Below are 16511 nucleotides of genomic sequence, written 5' to 3'. Positions count from 1 at the left end.
TTCAGTGCTTGTGATTTGTCTGTTCATATTTTCTATTTCTTCCTGATTCAGTCTTGGCATGTTGTGCATTTCTAAGAATTTGTCCATTTCTTCCAGGTTGTCCATTTTATTGGCATAGAGTTGCTTGTAATAATCTCTCATGATCTTTTGTATTTCTGCAGTGTCAGTTGTTACTTCTCCTTTTTCATTTCTAATTCTATTGATTTGAGTCTTCTCCCTTTTTTTCTTGATGAGTCTGGCTAATGGTTTATCAATTTTGTTTATCTTCTCAAAGAACCAGCTTTTAGTTTTATTGATCTTTGCTATCGTTTCCTTCATTTCTTTTTCATTTATTTCCAATCTGATTTTTATGATTTCTTTCCTTCTGCTAACTTTGGGATGTTTTTGTTCTTCTTTCTCTAATTGCTTTAGGTGCAAGGTTAGGTTGTTTATTTGAGATGTTTCCTGTTTCTTAAGGTAGGATTGTATTGCTATAAACTTCCCCTTTAGAACTGCTTTTGCTGCATACCATAGGTTTTGGGTCATCATGTCTCCATTGTCATTTGTTTCTAGGTATTTTTTAATTTCCTCTTTGATTTCTTCAGTGATCACTTCGTTATTAAGTAGTGTATTGTTTAGCCTCCATGTGTTTGTATTTTTTACAGATCTTTTCCTGTAATTGATATCTAGTCTCATAGCATTGTGGTTGGAAAAGATACTTGATATAATTTCAATTTTCTTAAATTTACCAAGGCTTGATTTGTGACCCAAGATATGATCTATCCTGGAGAATGTTCCATGAGCACTTGAGAAAAATGTGTATTCTGTTGTTTTTGGGTGGAATGTCCTATAAATATCAATTAAGTCCATCTTGTTTAATGTATCATTTAAACTTGTGTTTCCTTATTTATTTTCATTTTGGATGATCTGTCCATTGGTGAAAGTGGGGTGTTAAAGTCCCCCACTATGATTGTGTTACTGTCAATTTCTCCTTTTATGGTTGTTAGTATTTGCCTTATGTATTGAGGTGCTCCTATGTTGGGTGCATAAATATTTACAATTGTTATATCTTCTTGGATTGATCCCTTGATCATTATGTAGTGTCCTTCTTTGTCTCTTCTAATAGTCTTTATTTTAAAGTCTATTTTGTCTGATATAAGAATTGCTACTCCAGCTTTCTTTTGGTTTCCATTTGCATGGAATATCTTTTTCCATCCCCTTACTTTCAGTCTGTATGTGTCTCTAGGTCTGAAGTGGGTCTATGGAGACAGCATATATATGGGTCTTGTTTTTGTATCCATTCAGCCAATCTGTGTCTTTTGGTGGGAGCATTTAGTCCATTTACATTTAAGGTAATTATCAATATGTATGTTCCTATTCCCATTTTCTTAATTGTTTTGGGTTCGTTATTGTAGGTCTTTTCCTTTGTTGTGTTTCTTGCCTAGAGAAGTTCCTTTAGCATTTGTTGTAAAGCTGGTTTGGTGGTGCTGAACTCTCTCAGCGTTTGCTTGTCTGTAAACGTTTTAATTTCTCCATCAAATCTGAATGAGATCCTTGCTGGGTAGAGTAATCTTGGTTGCAGGTTTTTCTCCTTCATCACTTTAAATATGTCCTGCCACTCCCTTCTGGCTTGGAGAGTTTCTGCTGAGAGATCAGCTGTTATCCTGATGGGGATTCCCTTGTGTGTTATTTGTTGTTTTTCCCTTGTTGCTTTTAATATGATTTCTTTGTGTTTAATTTTTGACAGATTAATATGTGTCTTGGCGTATTTCTCCTTGGATTTATTCTGTACGGGACTCTCTGTGCCTCCTGGACTTGATTAACTATTTCCTTTCCCATATTAGGGAAGTTTTCAACTATAATCTCTTCAAATATTTTCTCAGTCCCTTTCTTTTTCTCTTCTTCTTCTGGAACCCCTATAATTTGAATGTTGGTGCACTTAATGTTGTCCCAGAGGTCTCTGAGACTGTCCTCTGTTCTTTTCATTCTTTTTTCTTTATTTTGCTCTGCATCAGTCATTTCCACTATTTTATCTTCCACCTCACTTATCCATTCTTCTGCCTCAGTTATTCTTCTATTGATCCCATCTAGAGTATTTTTCATTTCATTTATTGTGTTTTTAATCGATGTTTGACTCATCTTTAGTTCTTCTAGGTCCTTGTTAACTGTTTCTTGCATTTTGTCTATTCTATTTCCAAGATTTTGGATCTTGGAAATAGAATCTTGGATCATCTTTACTATCATTCTGAATTCTTTTTCAGGTAGACTGCCTATTACCTCTTCATTTGTTAGGTCTGGTAGGTTTTTATCTTGCTCCTTCTGCTGTGTGTTTTTCTGTCTTCTCATTTTGCTTATGTTACTGTGTTTGGGGTCTCCTTTTTGCAGGCTGCAGGTTTGTAGTTCCCGTTGTTTTTGGTGTCTGTCCCTTGTGGCTAAGGTTGGTTTAGTGGGTTGTGTAGGCTTCCTGGTGGATGGGACTAGTGCCTGTGTTCTGGTGGATGAGGCTGGATCTTTTCTTTCTGGTGAGCAGGTCCACGTCTGATGGTGTGTTTTGGGGTGTCTGTGGACTTTTTATGATTTTAGGCAGCCTCTCTGCTAATGGGTGGCGTTGTGTTCCTGTCTTGCTAGTTGTTTGGCATAGGGTGTCCAGCACTGTAGCTTGCTGGTCGTTGAGTGAAGCTGGGTGCTGGTGTTGAGATGGAGATCTCTGGAAGATTTTCGCCATTTGATATTATGTGGAGCTGGGAGGTCTCTTGTGGACCAGTGTCCTGAAGTTGGCTCTCCCACCTCAGAGGCACAGCACTGACTCCTGGCTCCTTAATGTGGGATGATTTGTTGTCTATTCATGTATTCCACAGATGCAGGGTACATCAAGTTGATTGTGGAGCTTTAATCTGCTGCTTCTGAGGCTGCTGGGAGAGATTTCCCTTTCTCTTCTTTGTTCCCACAGCTCCCGGGTCTCAGCTTTGGATTTGGCCCCGCCTCTGCGTGTAGGTCGCCGGAGGGCGTCTGTTCTTCGCTCAGACAGGACAGGGTTAAAGGAGCAGCTGCTTCGGGGACTCTGGCTCACTCAGGCTGGGGGGGAGGGAGGGGCACGGAGTGCGGGGCGAGCCTGCAGCGGCAGAGGCCGGCGTGACGTTGCACCAGCCCGAGGCGCGCCATGCGTTCTCCCAGGGAAGCCGTCATTGGATCCCGGGACCCCGGCAGTGACGGGCTGTACAGGCTCCCAGAAGGGCAGCGTGGACAGTGACCTGCGCTCGCACACAGGCTTCTTGGCAGCGGCAGCAGCAGCCCCAGCGCCCCACGTCCGTCTCTGGGCTCCGTGCTTTCAGCCGTAGCTTGCGCCCGTCTGTGAGGCTCCTTTAAGCAGTGCTCTTAATCCCCTCTCCTCGCGCACCAGGAAACCCAAGAGGGAAGAAATAGTCTCTTGCCTCTTCGGCAGTTCCAGAGTTTTCCCGGACTCCCTCCCGGCTAGCTGTGGCGCATTAGCCCCCTTCAGGCTGAGTTCTCGCCGCCAGCCCCAGTCCTCTCCCTGCGCTCTGACCGAAGCCCGAGCCTCAGCTTCCAGCGCCGCCCGCCCCGGCGGGCGAGCAGACAAGCCTCTCGGGCTGGTGAGTGCCGCTCGGCACCGATCCTCTGTGCGGGAATCTCTCCGCTTTGCCCTACCCAGGTACGTGGGGAGTTTCTTGCCTTTTGGGAGGTCTGAGGTCTTCTGCCAGTGTTCAGTAGGTGTTCTGTAGGAGTTGTTCCACGTGTAGCTATATTTCTGGTGTATCTGGGGGAGGAAGGTGATCTCCGCGTCTTACTCTTCCGCCATCTTCCCCGGAAGTCTCGATTTCCAATTCTTAATTGCCTGATATTTCATACTGGATTTTGTAGATTTACTTTATTTTTTGATTTGCTTAATTAGTTTATTAATAACAAGAGCTTTTAAAATACATCCTTTGACTTTCTAAAGTAAAAAAAAATTATATTCATTCATTTTATTTTTTAGATTCCACATATAGGTGATACTATACAGTATTTAATTTCCTCTGACTTATTTCACTAAGCATAATACCCTCCAGGTCCATCCACGTTGCTGCAAATGGCAAAATTTCATTCTTTTTTTATAGCAGACTAGTATTCCATTGTATATACATACCACACCTTCTTTATCCCTTCATCCATTGATGGACACTTAGATTGCTTTCATATCTTGACTGATGTAAAGAATGCTGCTATAAACATTGGGGTGCATGTATCTTTTTGAATTACTTTTTTCATTTTCTTCGGATATATACCCAACAGTGGAATCGCTGGATCATATGGTAGTTCTGCTTTTAGGTTTTTGAGGAACTTTCATCTTGTTTTCCACAGTGGCTGCACCAGTTTACATTCCCACCAACAGTGTACTGGAGTTCACTTTCTCCACATCCTCACAACATTTGTTACTTGTTGTCTTTTTGATGATAGTCATTCTGACAGCTGTAAGGCTATATCTTATTGTAGGTGTTTTTTTGTTTTTTTTGTTTTGCGGTACACGGGCTTCTTACTGTTGTGGCCCCTCCTGCTGCGGAGCACAGGCTTTGGATGTGCAGGCCCAGAGGCCATGGCTCACGGGCCCAGCCGCTCTGCAGCATGTGGGATCCTCCCAGAACGGGGCACAAACCCATATCCCCTGCATCAGCAGGTGGACTCTCAACCACTGCGCCACCAGGGAAGCCCTTATTGTAGTTTTAATTTGCGTTTCTCTGATGATTAGCAATGTTAGGCATTTTTTCATGTGCCTGTTGGCCATCTGTATGTCTTCTTTGGGAAAATGTCTATTCAGGTCTCCTGCACATTTTAAAATCAGGTTCTTTGTTGATATTGAGATGTATGAGCTGTTTATATATTTTAGATATTAATCCCTTATTAGTTGTATCATTTGCAAATATTTTCTCCCATTCAGTAGGTTGTCTTTTTGTTTTATTGTTTGTTTCCTTTGCTGTACAAAAGCTTTTGAGTTTCATTAGTTCCCATTTGTTTAGTTTTGCTTTTGTTTCCTTTGCCTTAGGAGAAAGATCCAAAAAAATATTGCTACAGTTTATGTCAAAGAGTGTTCTGCCTGTTTTCTTCTAGGAGTTTTATGGTGTCAGGTCTTACATATAGGTCTTTAAACCATTTTGAGTTTATTTTTGTACATGGCGTGAGAAAATGTTCTATTTCCATTCTTCTATATGTAGCTGTCCAGTTTTTCCAGTACTACTTATTGAAGAGACTGTCCTTTCCTTATTGTATTTTCTTGCCTCCTTTGTCATAGATTAATTGACTGTAAGCGTATGGGTTTATTTCAGGGCTCTATTCTGTTGCATTGATCTATGCGTCTCTTTTTCTGCCAGTACCATACTGTGTTGATGACTGTAGCTTTGTAGTATAGTCTGAAGTCAGGGGGCATGATACCTCAGCTCTGTTCTTTCTCAAAATTGCTTTGGAAATTTGGGGTCTTTTGTGTAAATCTATAGATTGCTTTGGGTAGTATGGACATTTTAACAATATTAATTCTTCCAACCTAAGAGCACTGGATATCTTTCCATTTCGCTGTTATCATCTTTATTTTCCTTCATCAGTGTTTTATAGTTTTCACAGTATAGGTCTTTCATTTCCTTGGTGAAGTTTTTTCCTATTCAGTTATTTTTAATGCAATTTTAAATGGGATTGTTTTCTTGCTTTCTCTGATAGTTCGTTATTGATGTATAGAAAAGCAACAGATTTCTGTATATTAACTTTATATCCTGCACCTTTACTGTATTCTAATTTTTTTGGTGGAGATTTTAGGGTTTTCTATATATAGTATCATGTCATCTGGAAATATGACAGTTTTACTTCTTTCCTTCCAATTTGGATGCCTTTTCTTTTCCTTATCTGATTGCTGTGGCTAGGATTTTTTTTTAATTTATTTATTTTTGGCTATGTTGGGTCTTCGTTTCTGTGTGTGGGCTTTCTCCAGTTGCTGCGAGCGGGGGCCACTCTTCATTGTGGTGCGTGGGCCTCTCACTGTCGCGGCCTCTCTTGTTGCGGAGCACAAGCTCCAGATGCGCAGGCTCAGTAGTTGCGGCTCATGGGCCTAGTTGCTCCGCGGCATGTGGGATCTTCCCAGACTGGGGCTCGAACCCGTGTCCGCTGCATTGGCAGGCAGATTCTCAACCACTGTGCCACCAGGGAAGCCCCATGTGGCTAGGACTTTTAATACTACATTAAAGAGATGTGGCAAGAGTGGGTATCCTTGTCTTATTTCTGATTTTAGAGGAAAGGCTTTCAGTTTTTCACCATTTAGTATGATGTTAGCTGTGGGTTTTTCATAAATGGACTTTATTATGTTGAGGTATGTTTCCTCTATACACAAGTGATTTTTATATGTTGATTTTGTATCCTGCAACTTAGCTGAATTTATTATTTTTTGTGTGTGTGGAATCTGAATTATCCTCTTTACATATTGCTGATTTGATGTGCTAATACTTCCAGTATTTTTATATATGTGTTCATAAGGGGATATTGGCTGTAGTTTTCTTGTAATGTCTGTCTGACATGGTATGAAGGTAATTGGCCTCATAAATGATTATTGCTAAGTGTTTCCTCTCCATTTTCTGAGTTTGTACGGTATTGCTATTATTTTTTCCTTAAATGATTGTTAGAACTTACCAGTGACGTCATCTAGGCCTGAAGTTTTTTGTAGGAGAGTTCTTTTTTGTTTGTTTGTTTGTTTGTTTGCGGTACGTGGGCCTCTCACTGCTGTGGCCTCTCCCGTTGCGGAGCACAGGCTCCAGACGTGCAGGCTCAGCAGCCATGGCTCACGGGCCCAGCTGCTCCGCGGCATGTGGGATCCTCCCGGACCGGGGCACGAACCCGTGTACCCTGCATCGGCAGGCGGACTCTCAACCACTGCGCCACCAGGGAAGCCCTGTAGGAGAGTTCTTAACCACAAATTCAATAATGAATTCAAATCCAGCTTTAATAGGTTAGTTCACAAAATTAAATTTGTGACTGTTCTCTCTTGGTGGTTTGCATTTTTTATCATCTTAAAATACTCTTGTTGGTATCATTTAAAGTATTTTGTCTTGAATTTTGTCTCATATATTTCAGTCTTGGCTCTCTTGTTTTTTTAATAGCTGCATGGTATATTTCTTTCATTTTATGTATTTTAAAAATAAACATAAGTATACATCTTGAATTTTCACATAACGAAGTCAAGAAGGGTAGTCAATATTGTGACTTAACATTAATCAGAAGCACTTCTTTTATTTTTATTTTTCGAGTGTATATATATATTTAATTTTACTGAAGTATGGTTGATTATCAGTGTTAATTTCTGCTGTGCAGCAGTGATTCAGTTATACACATATATACTTTTTCATGTTCTTTTCCATTAGTTTATCAAAGGATATTGAATATAGTTCCCTGTGCTATACAGTAGGACTTTGTTGTTCATCCATCTTATATATAATAGTTTGCATCTGCTAATCCCAAACTGCCCAACCTTCCCTCTCCCTTGGCAACCACAAGTCTGTTCTCTATATCTGTATATCTATTTTTGTTTTGTAGATATGTTTGTGTCGTATTTTAGATTCCACATAAAAGTGATATGGTATTTGTCTTTCTCTTTCTGACTTAACTTCACTTAGTATGATAATCTCTAGGTCCATCCATGTTGCTGCAGACGGCATTATTTCATTCTTTTTTATGGGTGAGTAGTATTCCATTTTACCATATCTTCTTTATTCATTCATCCATCAGTGGATATTTAGGTTGTTTCCATGTCTTGACTATTGTAAATGGTGCTGCTATGAACATTGGGGTGCATGTATCTTTTTGAATTATGGTTTTCTCTGGGTATATGCCCAGTAGTGGGATTGCTGGGTCATATGGTAGTTCTGTTTTTAGTTTTAGGTTTTTTTTTTTGTGGTATGCGGGCCTCTCACTGTTGTGGCCTCTCCCATTGCGGAGCACAGGCTCCGGATGCGCAGGCTCAGCGGCCATGGCTCACGGGCCCAGCCGCTCTGCGGCATGTGGGATCCTCCTGGACCAGGGCACAAGCCCGTGTTCCCTGCATCAGCAGGCGGACTCTCAACCATTGCACCACCAGGGAAGCCCTGTCTTTAGTTTTTTGAGGAACCTCCATACTGTTTTCCATAGTGGCTGCACCAGTTTACATTCCCACCAACAATGTTAAAAGGGTTCCCTTTTCTCCACATCCCCTCCAGCATTTATTGTTTGTAGACTTTTTAATGATGGCCATTCTGACCGGTATGAGGTGGTAACCTCATTGTAGGTTTGATTTGCATTTCTCTAATAATTAGTGATGTTGAGCATCTTTTCATATGCCTCTTGGACATCTGTATGTCTTCTTTGGAGAATTGTCTATTTAGGCCTTCTGCCCATTTTTCAGTTGGGTTGTTTGTTTGTTGTTGAGTTGTATGAACTCTTTGTATATTTTGGAAATTAAGCCCATATCGGTTGCATCATTTGCAAATATTTTCTCCAAGTCCATAGGTTGTCTTTTTGTTTATGGTTTCCTTTGCTGAGAAGCACATTTTAATCTAAATTGAAACAGAGAGTGTGTCTCTTTGGGGTCTAGCTTCTTTAAGTATCATGTTTGTGTGATTTGTTCATGCTGTTGCACAAAGCAGTAATCTTTTTATTCTCGTGTCACTATACAGTTTATTTATCCATTCTACTATTGATAGTCATTGTTGGCTATCATAAACATGCTGCCATGAACCTTTAATCATTTTTTTTGTGTGTGAATGTACAAATGCATTTCTGTTGGGTGTATTCCTAGGAATGGATATACGTAGTTATCCAGAGTGGTTGAATCAGTTTATACTTCCACCAGCAGTGGGTGAGAGTTCTAGTTGCTCCACAGCCTTCTGTACATCTAGTATTGCCTTTGTTTTTCATTTAAACCTTTGTGGTGCCACCCATTCATTTTTAAATTTTATTTTATTGAAACAATTGTAGATTCACACTCTGTTCTGTAAGAAATGAGAGATTTTTTGCACTTTTCCCAGTTCCCTCACTGGTAGCATTTTGCAGATGATACTATAGTATTACAACTAGGGTATTAACAATGATGCAATCCACAAATCTTTAGATTTCTCCAGATGTGTATTAAGTTGTATACAGTTTTGCCCCTTTTGGAGGTTTGAGTATCAACCACTAGTCAAGACAAAACCCACAAGGACCCCTCCTGTTGCCTTCTTATAACTATATCCATCACCTGCCTGCTTTCTTCCCACCTCCACCCCCCAGTTTGTCCTGTTTCTAAAATTTTGTCATTTCAAAATTGTTATATAGATGGGCTCATACAGTATATAACCTTTTGGGATTAACCTTTTTCTTTTAGCATAATTCCCAGCTAGTCACCATCCATTTATTTTTAGCCTTCCTGTGTTACTGTGTTACTTTGTTTTAGGAGTGTTCCCTGTGGAAAATATACAGTTGAATTAATTTTTAAAAATTTAGTCTTATCTTTAGTAGAACTGAACCAATTTCTTTTGCTTTCTTCTACTTCCCTTTTCCCCCTTCTTTCCTGAATTGATCACATGTCCTTTTTGGCTTTTTTCTTCCCCATGGTGTTTTGGAAGGCCTATACCTTACATCTGTTGAATTAACTGTCTCAGAAAAAAAATTCCAAGACTTGTTTCTGCCTATATTTCAGCATTCTTACACAGTAATTTTTTCATCTATCCTTTTAAATTATGACTGCAGCATGTGCTTGGTGAAAAACACTTAAGCAACACAGAAATAAATACTTTGAAAATGTGGAGACTCTTCCATACTCTGGTATATCCTTCCAGATATTTTTCTAACCACTTATAATTTTATGCTATAACAAATAGGATGATACATTAAAAATTTTTTTTATTAATATATATCAGATAGTATTCCCTTGTTAGTATATTCAGAACTACTTCATTCTCAACTGCAGGACAGTATTTTATGGTATGGATGTTCCATATATTAACTCTTACTCTGTTAAGACATTTCTCCAAGTAAATTCTGCAGGAAAAAAATCCAGTCATATAGTATACACAGGTATACTTATTGAAGTATCTCTGTTGGATAAATTCTCAGTACTGATAGGCACTGCCATATTAATATTTTTAATTATGCTCACCTTTCATTATTTTTAAACATTGGCACGTGCAATTTTTGTCCTCCAGATAAATTTTAGAATCATTTTGTTATGCTACAAAAGAAAATGTCATTGACATTTTGATTAGAATTATAGAAAATCTAAAAACGAAATGTTAATTTGGGGGTAGAGTGAGTAGGAATGACAACTTTGCACTAGTCAAGCTTTCCATCTATTCTGAACATTTAAATATGTTAATTTTTAGAAAAATAAGTGTTCACATTTTATAACTCATCATTCTAAATTGTAAAAACCTAATAAACCTTATCTGAGCACGCTGATTTTTCTCTAAAGCCTTCACCGAACCCAGGTCTGGCTGCTTGCTGCTCGAAAGCCAATTCTCGAGAGACAAGTGTTGGTAGGAAAGGAAAGGTTGCTTTATTTTGGAGGCTGGCAACTGGCGGGGAGGGCAGATGCCAGTCCAAAGCCTGACTCCCCCTGCCGACAATCGGGGGCAAGAGCGTATATAGACAGAGGGAGGGAGCTACATGCAGAAACAATACAGTCAGCTCTGACAGTCATCTTGAAATTGGTCATCGGTGGCCTGACCAGCGTCATCTTGATCGTTTTCGGTACAGTTAATCTTCAGTTCCATGTTTGGTTTGTTTCCATTTCTTTGAGGCCAATTCTTATGACAGCTTATGTCATGGCTACAGCCTGGTCATCATGTAGGTAACTTCTTCGACCTGGTGGAGGTTTCAGTATTTATAAGACAGCTCACAGGATATGGCTTAGTATATTATCTGTAACCCTTAAGGAGGAACTAAAGGTCCTTGACTATGCTTAATGACTAAACTATTATTATTTGGTCTCCTTTGACTGTTTTCCTTTGTTTCTGCACTCTGATTAAACTTATTCTTTGGCTGAAGTTTTTCCACAGACAAAAGGCAGGCTGAGGACATGGTGGGGGGTGAGGACCATAGGGTCCTGCTGTGTTTCAACGGTGATTTATCTCAATTATTTATAGAGAATACATTCTTTAGCGTCTGTTGTTTCAGTGCAAATATAATGTCAGTTTCTGATTTTTTGTTTGTTTGATATGTATTTTTATTTCTCTTGTTCAGGGTACACTGCTTCTTGAATGAATTCTGTGCCTTTTGTCAATTCTGGAAAACTTTGCTATTCTCATTCTGTACACCTTCTCCAGCCTGCCTACCAGTCATCTATTCTGCATTGTGTTAATGCTATACCATTGAGATTTTTTTCAAAATTTCAGTATTTGTCATTTCTGGAAATCTGATTTAGCATATAGATTAAGGCGCATAGACTGCTTGGGTTTAAATCCCAGCTGTGTCTTTCCCTACTTGTATGATCCTGGAAAGTTATTCAGGCCATGCATGAATTTCTTCATAAAGTTGTACAGATTAAATAATACAGGTAACAGTGCCCTGGAACAGCCTAATGATAACACAATTAGCTATGTAAGTATTAAATATTTCTTTTTCATAGTACATTGTTTTAGATTCATTCCCATTTTAGGAATACTCACCGGTTGTTTCTATTATCAGTTTCTGAGGTTTGTGTGATCCTAATCCTCTCTTTGTTTCTGCATGCTCGTCTTCAGTCAAGCATTACCTGTGGAAGTTGAGTACAGGAACAGGGCATATAGCTCCAAAGGAGTGTTGGGCTTGCTTTGTCTGTTTCTCAGGACAACAGGTGGGCAGCGGTGGGCTAAGAACTTGGACGACAGATGTATTAAAACTTCAGAGCCCAGGCCTGTGAGCTAATATTTTTCACTTGAACTTTTTTCACTAGAGCAAAGCCATGTGAACCTGTAAGTCAGCTATCCATGTTAGAAATGGTGACTAAAAGAAGCACCTTTTAAGTATAATCTAGTAAGAAGTTTGGGGGTTTACTTATTCTTTATTACTAGAAATAGCAGTATGGAATGAATAAAGTAAGTGTCATTACTTTGGTATCTTATCACAACTTAATTATCTGAGTATATTCAATAATTATGAAGTAAAATTATGTGAATAGACCTTATTAAATATTGTTTATTTCCTAGAACTATCTGGTATAGCTCTTGATTTGTCAACTCAGTATCTTGGTTTATAGCAAGAGTCAGATGGTACTGTCTGGGCAAAAATAATTTAAAAAATTATTGAAAGCTTTAAAATCTTAGGTCAATTTAAAAAATATGAAAACAAACTTAGTTAATACTGAATGTAATGTGCACTATATAGTTTCTTTTAAAAACTGTCAGTTTTTTCCCCTAGTGATACATGTTTGATTTCAAATAAGCTAACTCTAGTTGTAGTAAACTTCAGGCATGAATTTTTAAAAGAAACCCAAATTTTCAGATGCAGTTATTTCTGGTTACAGTGTTTCATTGCTTTTTAAATTATACATGACAGACTGTCTGTGGGTGGGGAAGTGGTCCTTGCTTTGTATTATAGCTCTGATAATACCTTTTAGTGCTTTGGGATGAACTTTGGTAGAACAGTTTGAAAGCTGACATATAAATAGCAATGCTCTAGATCCACTCAGAATTCCTACTTGCTCTGTTAAACAAATGTTTCAGGGAATATATTTGACCCTAGTAGAACACTGTTGATTATTCCAAAGAATCACTACTTTATAATATCACAGAAAGCTTATATTAAACTTTAGGATAAAGTGTGACCAGCGTCACTGACTTTCTTATAGCAGGAAGCTTGTACCTCCAAAGAGTGAATGGGTTGATATTTTATTCACTGCTACCACTCAAGAAACTGACAACCCACAGGCAGGGAAGGAAAAATTACTCATTTAAGGGAATTCAATTAAAGGTGATAAAATACTATAAGATGATAATAGGCTCTAACAATAGATATCATACAACTATTAAACATGGAGAGTAGAGAGTATGAAAAAGTTGAATAAACTCACTGATTATTAACTGAGTAAAAAGCCTATCTGAAATTTAGACATTGAGGGACAGAAAAAGACTACTAGCTAATTTGAATATTACTTATATAGTAAGGAACCAATAACACTAATACTATTGGTCTCATCTTTTTAAAAGGTATTAGTGTAAAGCTAAACCAGTAGATCAAAAATACAAACTTCCCTAAGTATCAAAATGGAAGAAACCAGCTCCTATAGTGAAAGAATTTATGTAAGTAATCTATAAAAAAGAATGATAGAACTATTACCAAACATACTGATAATAAACAATTTGGCTTAACTCATCCCTAAAGAGATGAAAGATTTGAGGTTAGTTGACAAAGCACAGTCTAACTTAAAGATTCAGAAAGGTTAGAATAAAAGGATAGACAAAAATGAGACAGTTGCAACTAAAACTAAAGGGGTTATATACTTGCCTGCAAGAGAATTCAGACCGAAAAAAAGTGAGAATGACACAGGATACTGTATAATACTGAAGACCACGATTCTCAGTGAGGACAACCATTACTAGCTCTGCAGTCCCAAACACAGCAACGACTTTCACAGAGCAGAAACTACAGACAGTGTAAGGACATGTAAGGAGAAATACAGCACAGGAATAGACTTGATCATCCCTCTCCGTCCAAAAGAGGAAGTACACCTTCTTTTTGAATATATCACCAGAAATAACAAAAACACCATTGGGTCACCACAATGGAATGTAACTAAGAAATAACAAAAGTGGGCCCCTTTAACCTGGAGGGTTAAAAACATGCTGTTATCATATGTATCTAGCTTGGTGGCAAATGAATTAGCTGTCAGTGAACTCACAATATTTCACACACACATCATTTTTCAGTGATAGGCTAATGTGATATGTAAGATTGCAGTTCATTATATATCAGCTTTTCATAAATAAAAATTGAGTATATTTTCCTACTGAAACTATTCTTACAACTCAATAGTAAGACAAATAACCCAACTGAAAAAACAGGCAAAGGATTTGAAAAGACCTTTCTCCACAGACGATATACAAATGGCCAATAAACACTGGAAAAGGTGCTCAACATCATTAGGGATGTGAAGATCAAAACCACAAAGAGATGCCACCTTCACACCCACTAGGATGACTAGAATCAAAAGGATGGAAGATGGCAAGGAAATGCAGAAATATTGCTAGTGGGAATGGTGCAGCTGCTGTTGAAAACAGTTTGGCAGTTCCTCAAAAAGTTAAACATAGTTACCATGTGACCACACAAATGTACTTCTAGATATTTATCCTAGAGAACTGAAAATATGTTCATACAAAAAGTTGTACTTGAATGTTCATAGCAGTCTTATTGATAATAGCCAAAAAGTGGTAATAACTCAAATGTCCCACCACTGGATGGACAAATTTAAAAATCTGGTATATATCTACACAATGGAATATTAATCAGATACAAAAGGGTACAGATACTATACATGCTACATAGATGAACCTTGGAAACATTATGCTAAGTGAAAGAAGCCAGACAACAAAGGACACATACTGTGTGGTTCTGTTTATAGGAAGTGGCCAGAATAGGCAAATCCGTAGAGACTAAGTAGATTAGTGGTCACTGGGGGAGAGGGATGACTGCCAGTAGGTTCAGAGTTTCTTTATGGAATGATGAAAATGTTCTGAAATTAGATAGTGGTGATGGTTGCACGACTCTGTAAATTATACTAAGAACCACTGAATTGTATATTTAAAAGGGTGGCTTTTATGGTATGTGACATATCTCAAAAACAAAAGGTGGTAACAGTATCTGCAGAAAGCATCTATGTTCTCTAGGACTCAGGGAACAAAGGGAATGAGTTGAGGTTATTAGAACCTCACGTGGGTCTCTGAGAACCAGAACTCAGGCTTCCAAGAAGGGGGAGCTACCCAGCTGGTGCTTCTTTCTCTAAAGGGGGAAGGGTAAGAGGTTTGGGCAGTACCTACAATGAAGCAAATAAAAAAAAAAAATTGGAGAGTATAACCAGTTACCCCTGCCAGATAAAGGGCCATGACCAGGCACAACACTGATAGGAGCCGTCACCTTGTTTTTGTCTCCTTCTAGAGGAATCCTATTGCAGGATTTAACCAGGAGCCAGCTGGCAAAGCAGAAATGTGGTTTACAGTATCCTGGCTCCCAGCATGCTGAGTCCTCAACATTACATATGGATTTGGAGCTGAGGCACCATAGGTTAATAGGGCTAATCAGCATTTAGCAAGGTACATCAATGAGGAATCAATAGCCTTCATGTGTGTGTGTGTGTGTGTAAACAAAAAGCAGTTAAAAGGTATGATGGAAGACAATTTACAAGAACAAAAACAAAACACTAGACATAAGAAATATGCAAAATTTACCAAAACAACATGAAGAAAACCATAAAACATCCCTGTAAAGTTTACTTGGGAAAAAAATGGAAAGCATAGCACACTGATAGATAGGAAGACTCATCGTGAGCAAGATGTCACTATTAGGCTTTTTCCTAGAAATACAGAAGGTGGTTATTAGGTTCCATTGGAAAGAACACACAACAAATAACCTAGATAATAAAAAATAAAGAGTTCTACCAGATATTAGAACATGTTATAAAGTCTCTATAAAGTATACAGTGTGAGATTGGCACATGAATAGACAGACTAATGGAAAATAATTCTTAAAAATCCAGAAATTGATCCAAGTACATTTGGAAATTTAATGAATGATAAAAATGAAATTTTAAATTAGTGGGAAAAATAAGGAATTTAAAAAGGGGTATTCTGACAACTAAGTAGTCATATGGAAAAGGATAAAACTGGCTTCATCTGTCATACTACACATCTAAATTAATTCCAAATGAATTAGACATATAAAAAATGAAACCTTTACAAGTCCCAGAAGAAAATGTAGGTAAACTCCTTGATAACCTGGAAATACAGGGATACTTTCCTAACCTGGACTCAAAATCCAAAAGAAATAAGTATAAAAATTGAAAAGTGTTCATATTCCATGGAAAAGTGTTCATATTCCATGGATGAAATAAACATTAAAAAATTAATATCAATCCTTCTAAAACTCTTCCAAACAACAGAAGAGGAGGGAACACTTACAAACTCATTTTACAAGCCAGTATTACTCTTAAGAAAACCAGCCGAGGACACCACAAGAAAAGAAAATTACAGGCCAATATCATTGATAACCATAGATGCAAAAATCCTCAACAAAATATCAGCAAACCAAATTCAACAATACATTAAAAGAATCATACACCATGGTCAAGTGGGATTTATTCCAGGGATGCAAGAATTATTCAGCATCTGTAAATCAATCAATGTGATATATCACATTAGCAAAATGAAGGATAAAAATCATATGACCATCTCAATAGATGCAGAAAAGCATTTGCCAAAATTTAATATCCATTTATGATAAACTTTCAATAAAGCAGGCATAGAGAGCATTACCTCAACATCATAAAGGCCATATATGACAAGCCCACAGCTCATATCATACTT

General features: G+C 38.1%; 1 protein-coding gene across 7 annotated transcripts in view; it reads left to right on the top strand.

Moving 5' to 3' along the window:
- WDSUB1 (WD repeat, sterile alpha motif and U-box domain containing 1) overlaps positions 1-16511 on the top strand; it is a 76915-nt gene that overhangs the window by 57888 nt on the left and 2516 nt on the right. Inside the window, exon 11 of one of the 7 annotated variants that reach the window (XM_060106183.1) lies at positions 7638-7684. The exons of the other annotated variants lie outside the window; for them this stretch is intronic. Coding sequence (XP_059962166.1) covers positions 7638-7684 — 47 coding nt within the window. The remainder of the gene's footprint in view (positions 1-7637; positions 7685-16511) is intronic. 7 annotated transcript variants of the gene reach the window in all.

Source organism: Mesoplodon densirostris, chromosome 8 (assembly GCF_025265405.1).
Source record: "Mesoplodon densirostris isolate mMesDen1 chromosome 8, mMesDen1 primary haplotype, whole genome shotgun sequence".
NCBI classification, from domain to species: domain Eukaryota; kingdom Metazoa; phylum Chordata; class Mammalia; order Artiodactyla; family Ziphiidae; genus Mesoplodon; species Mesoplodon densirostris.
This window is presented reverse-complemented; position numbering and strand designations above follow the sequence as displayed.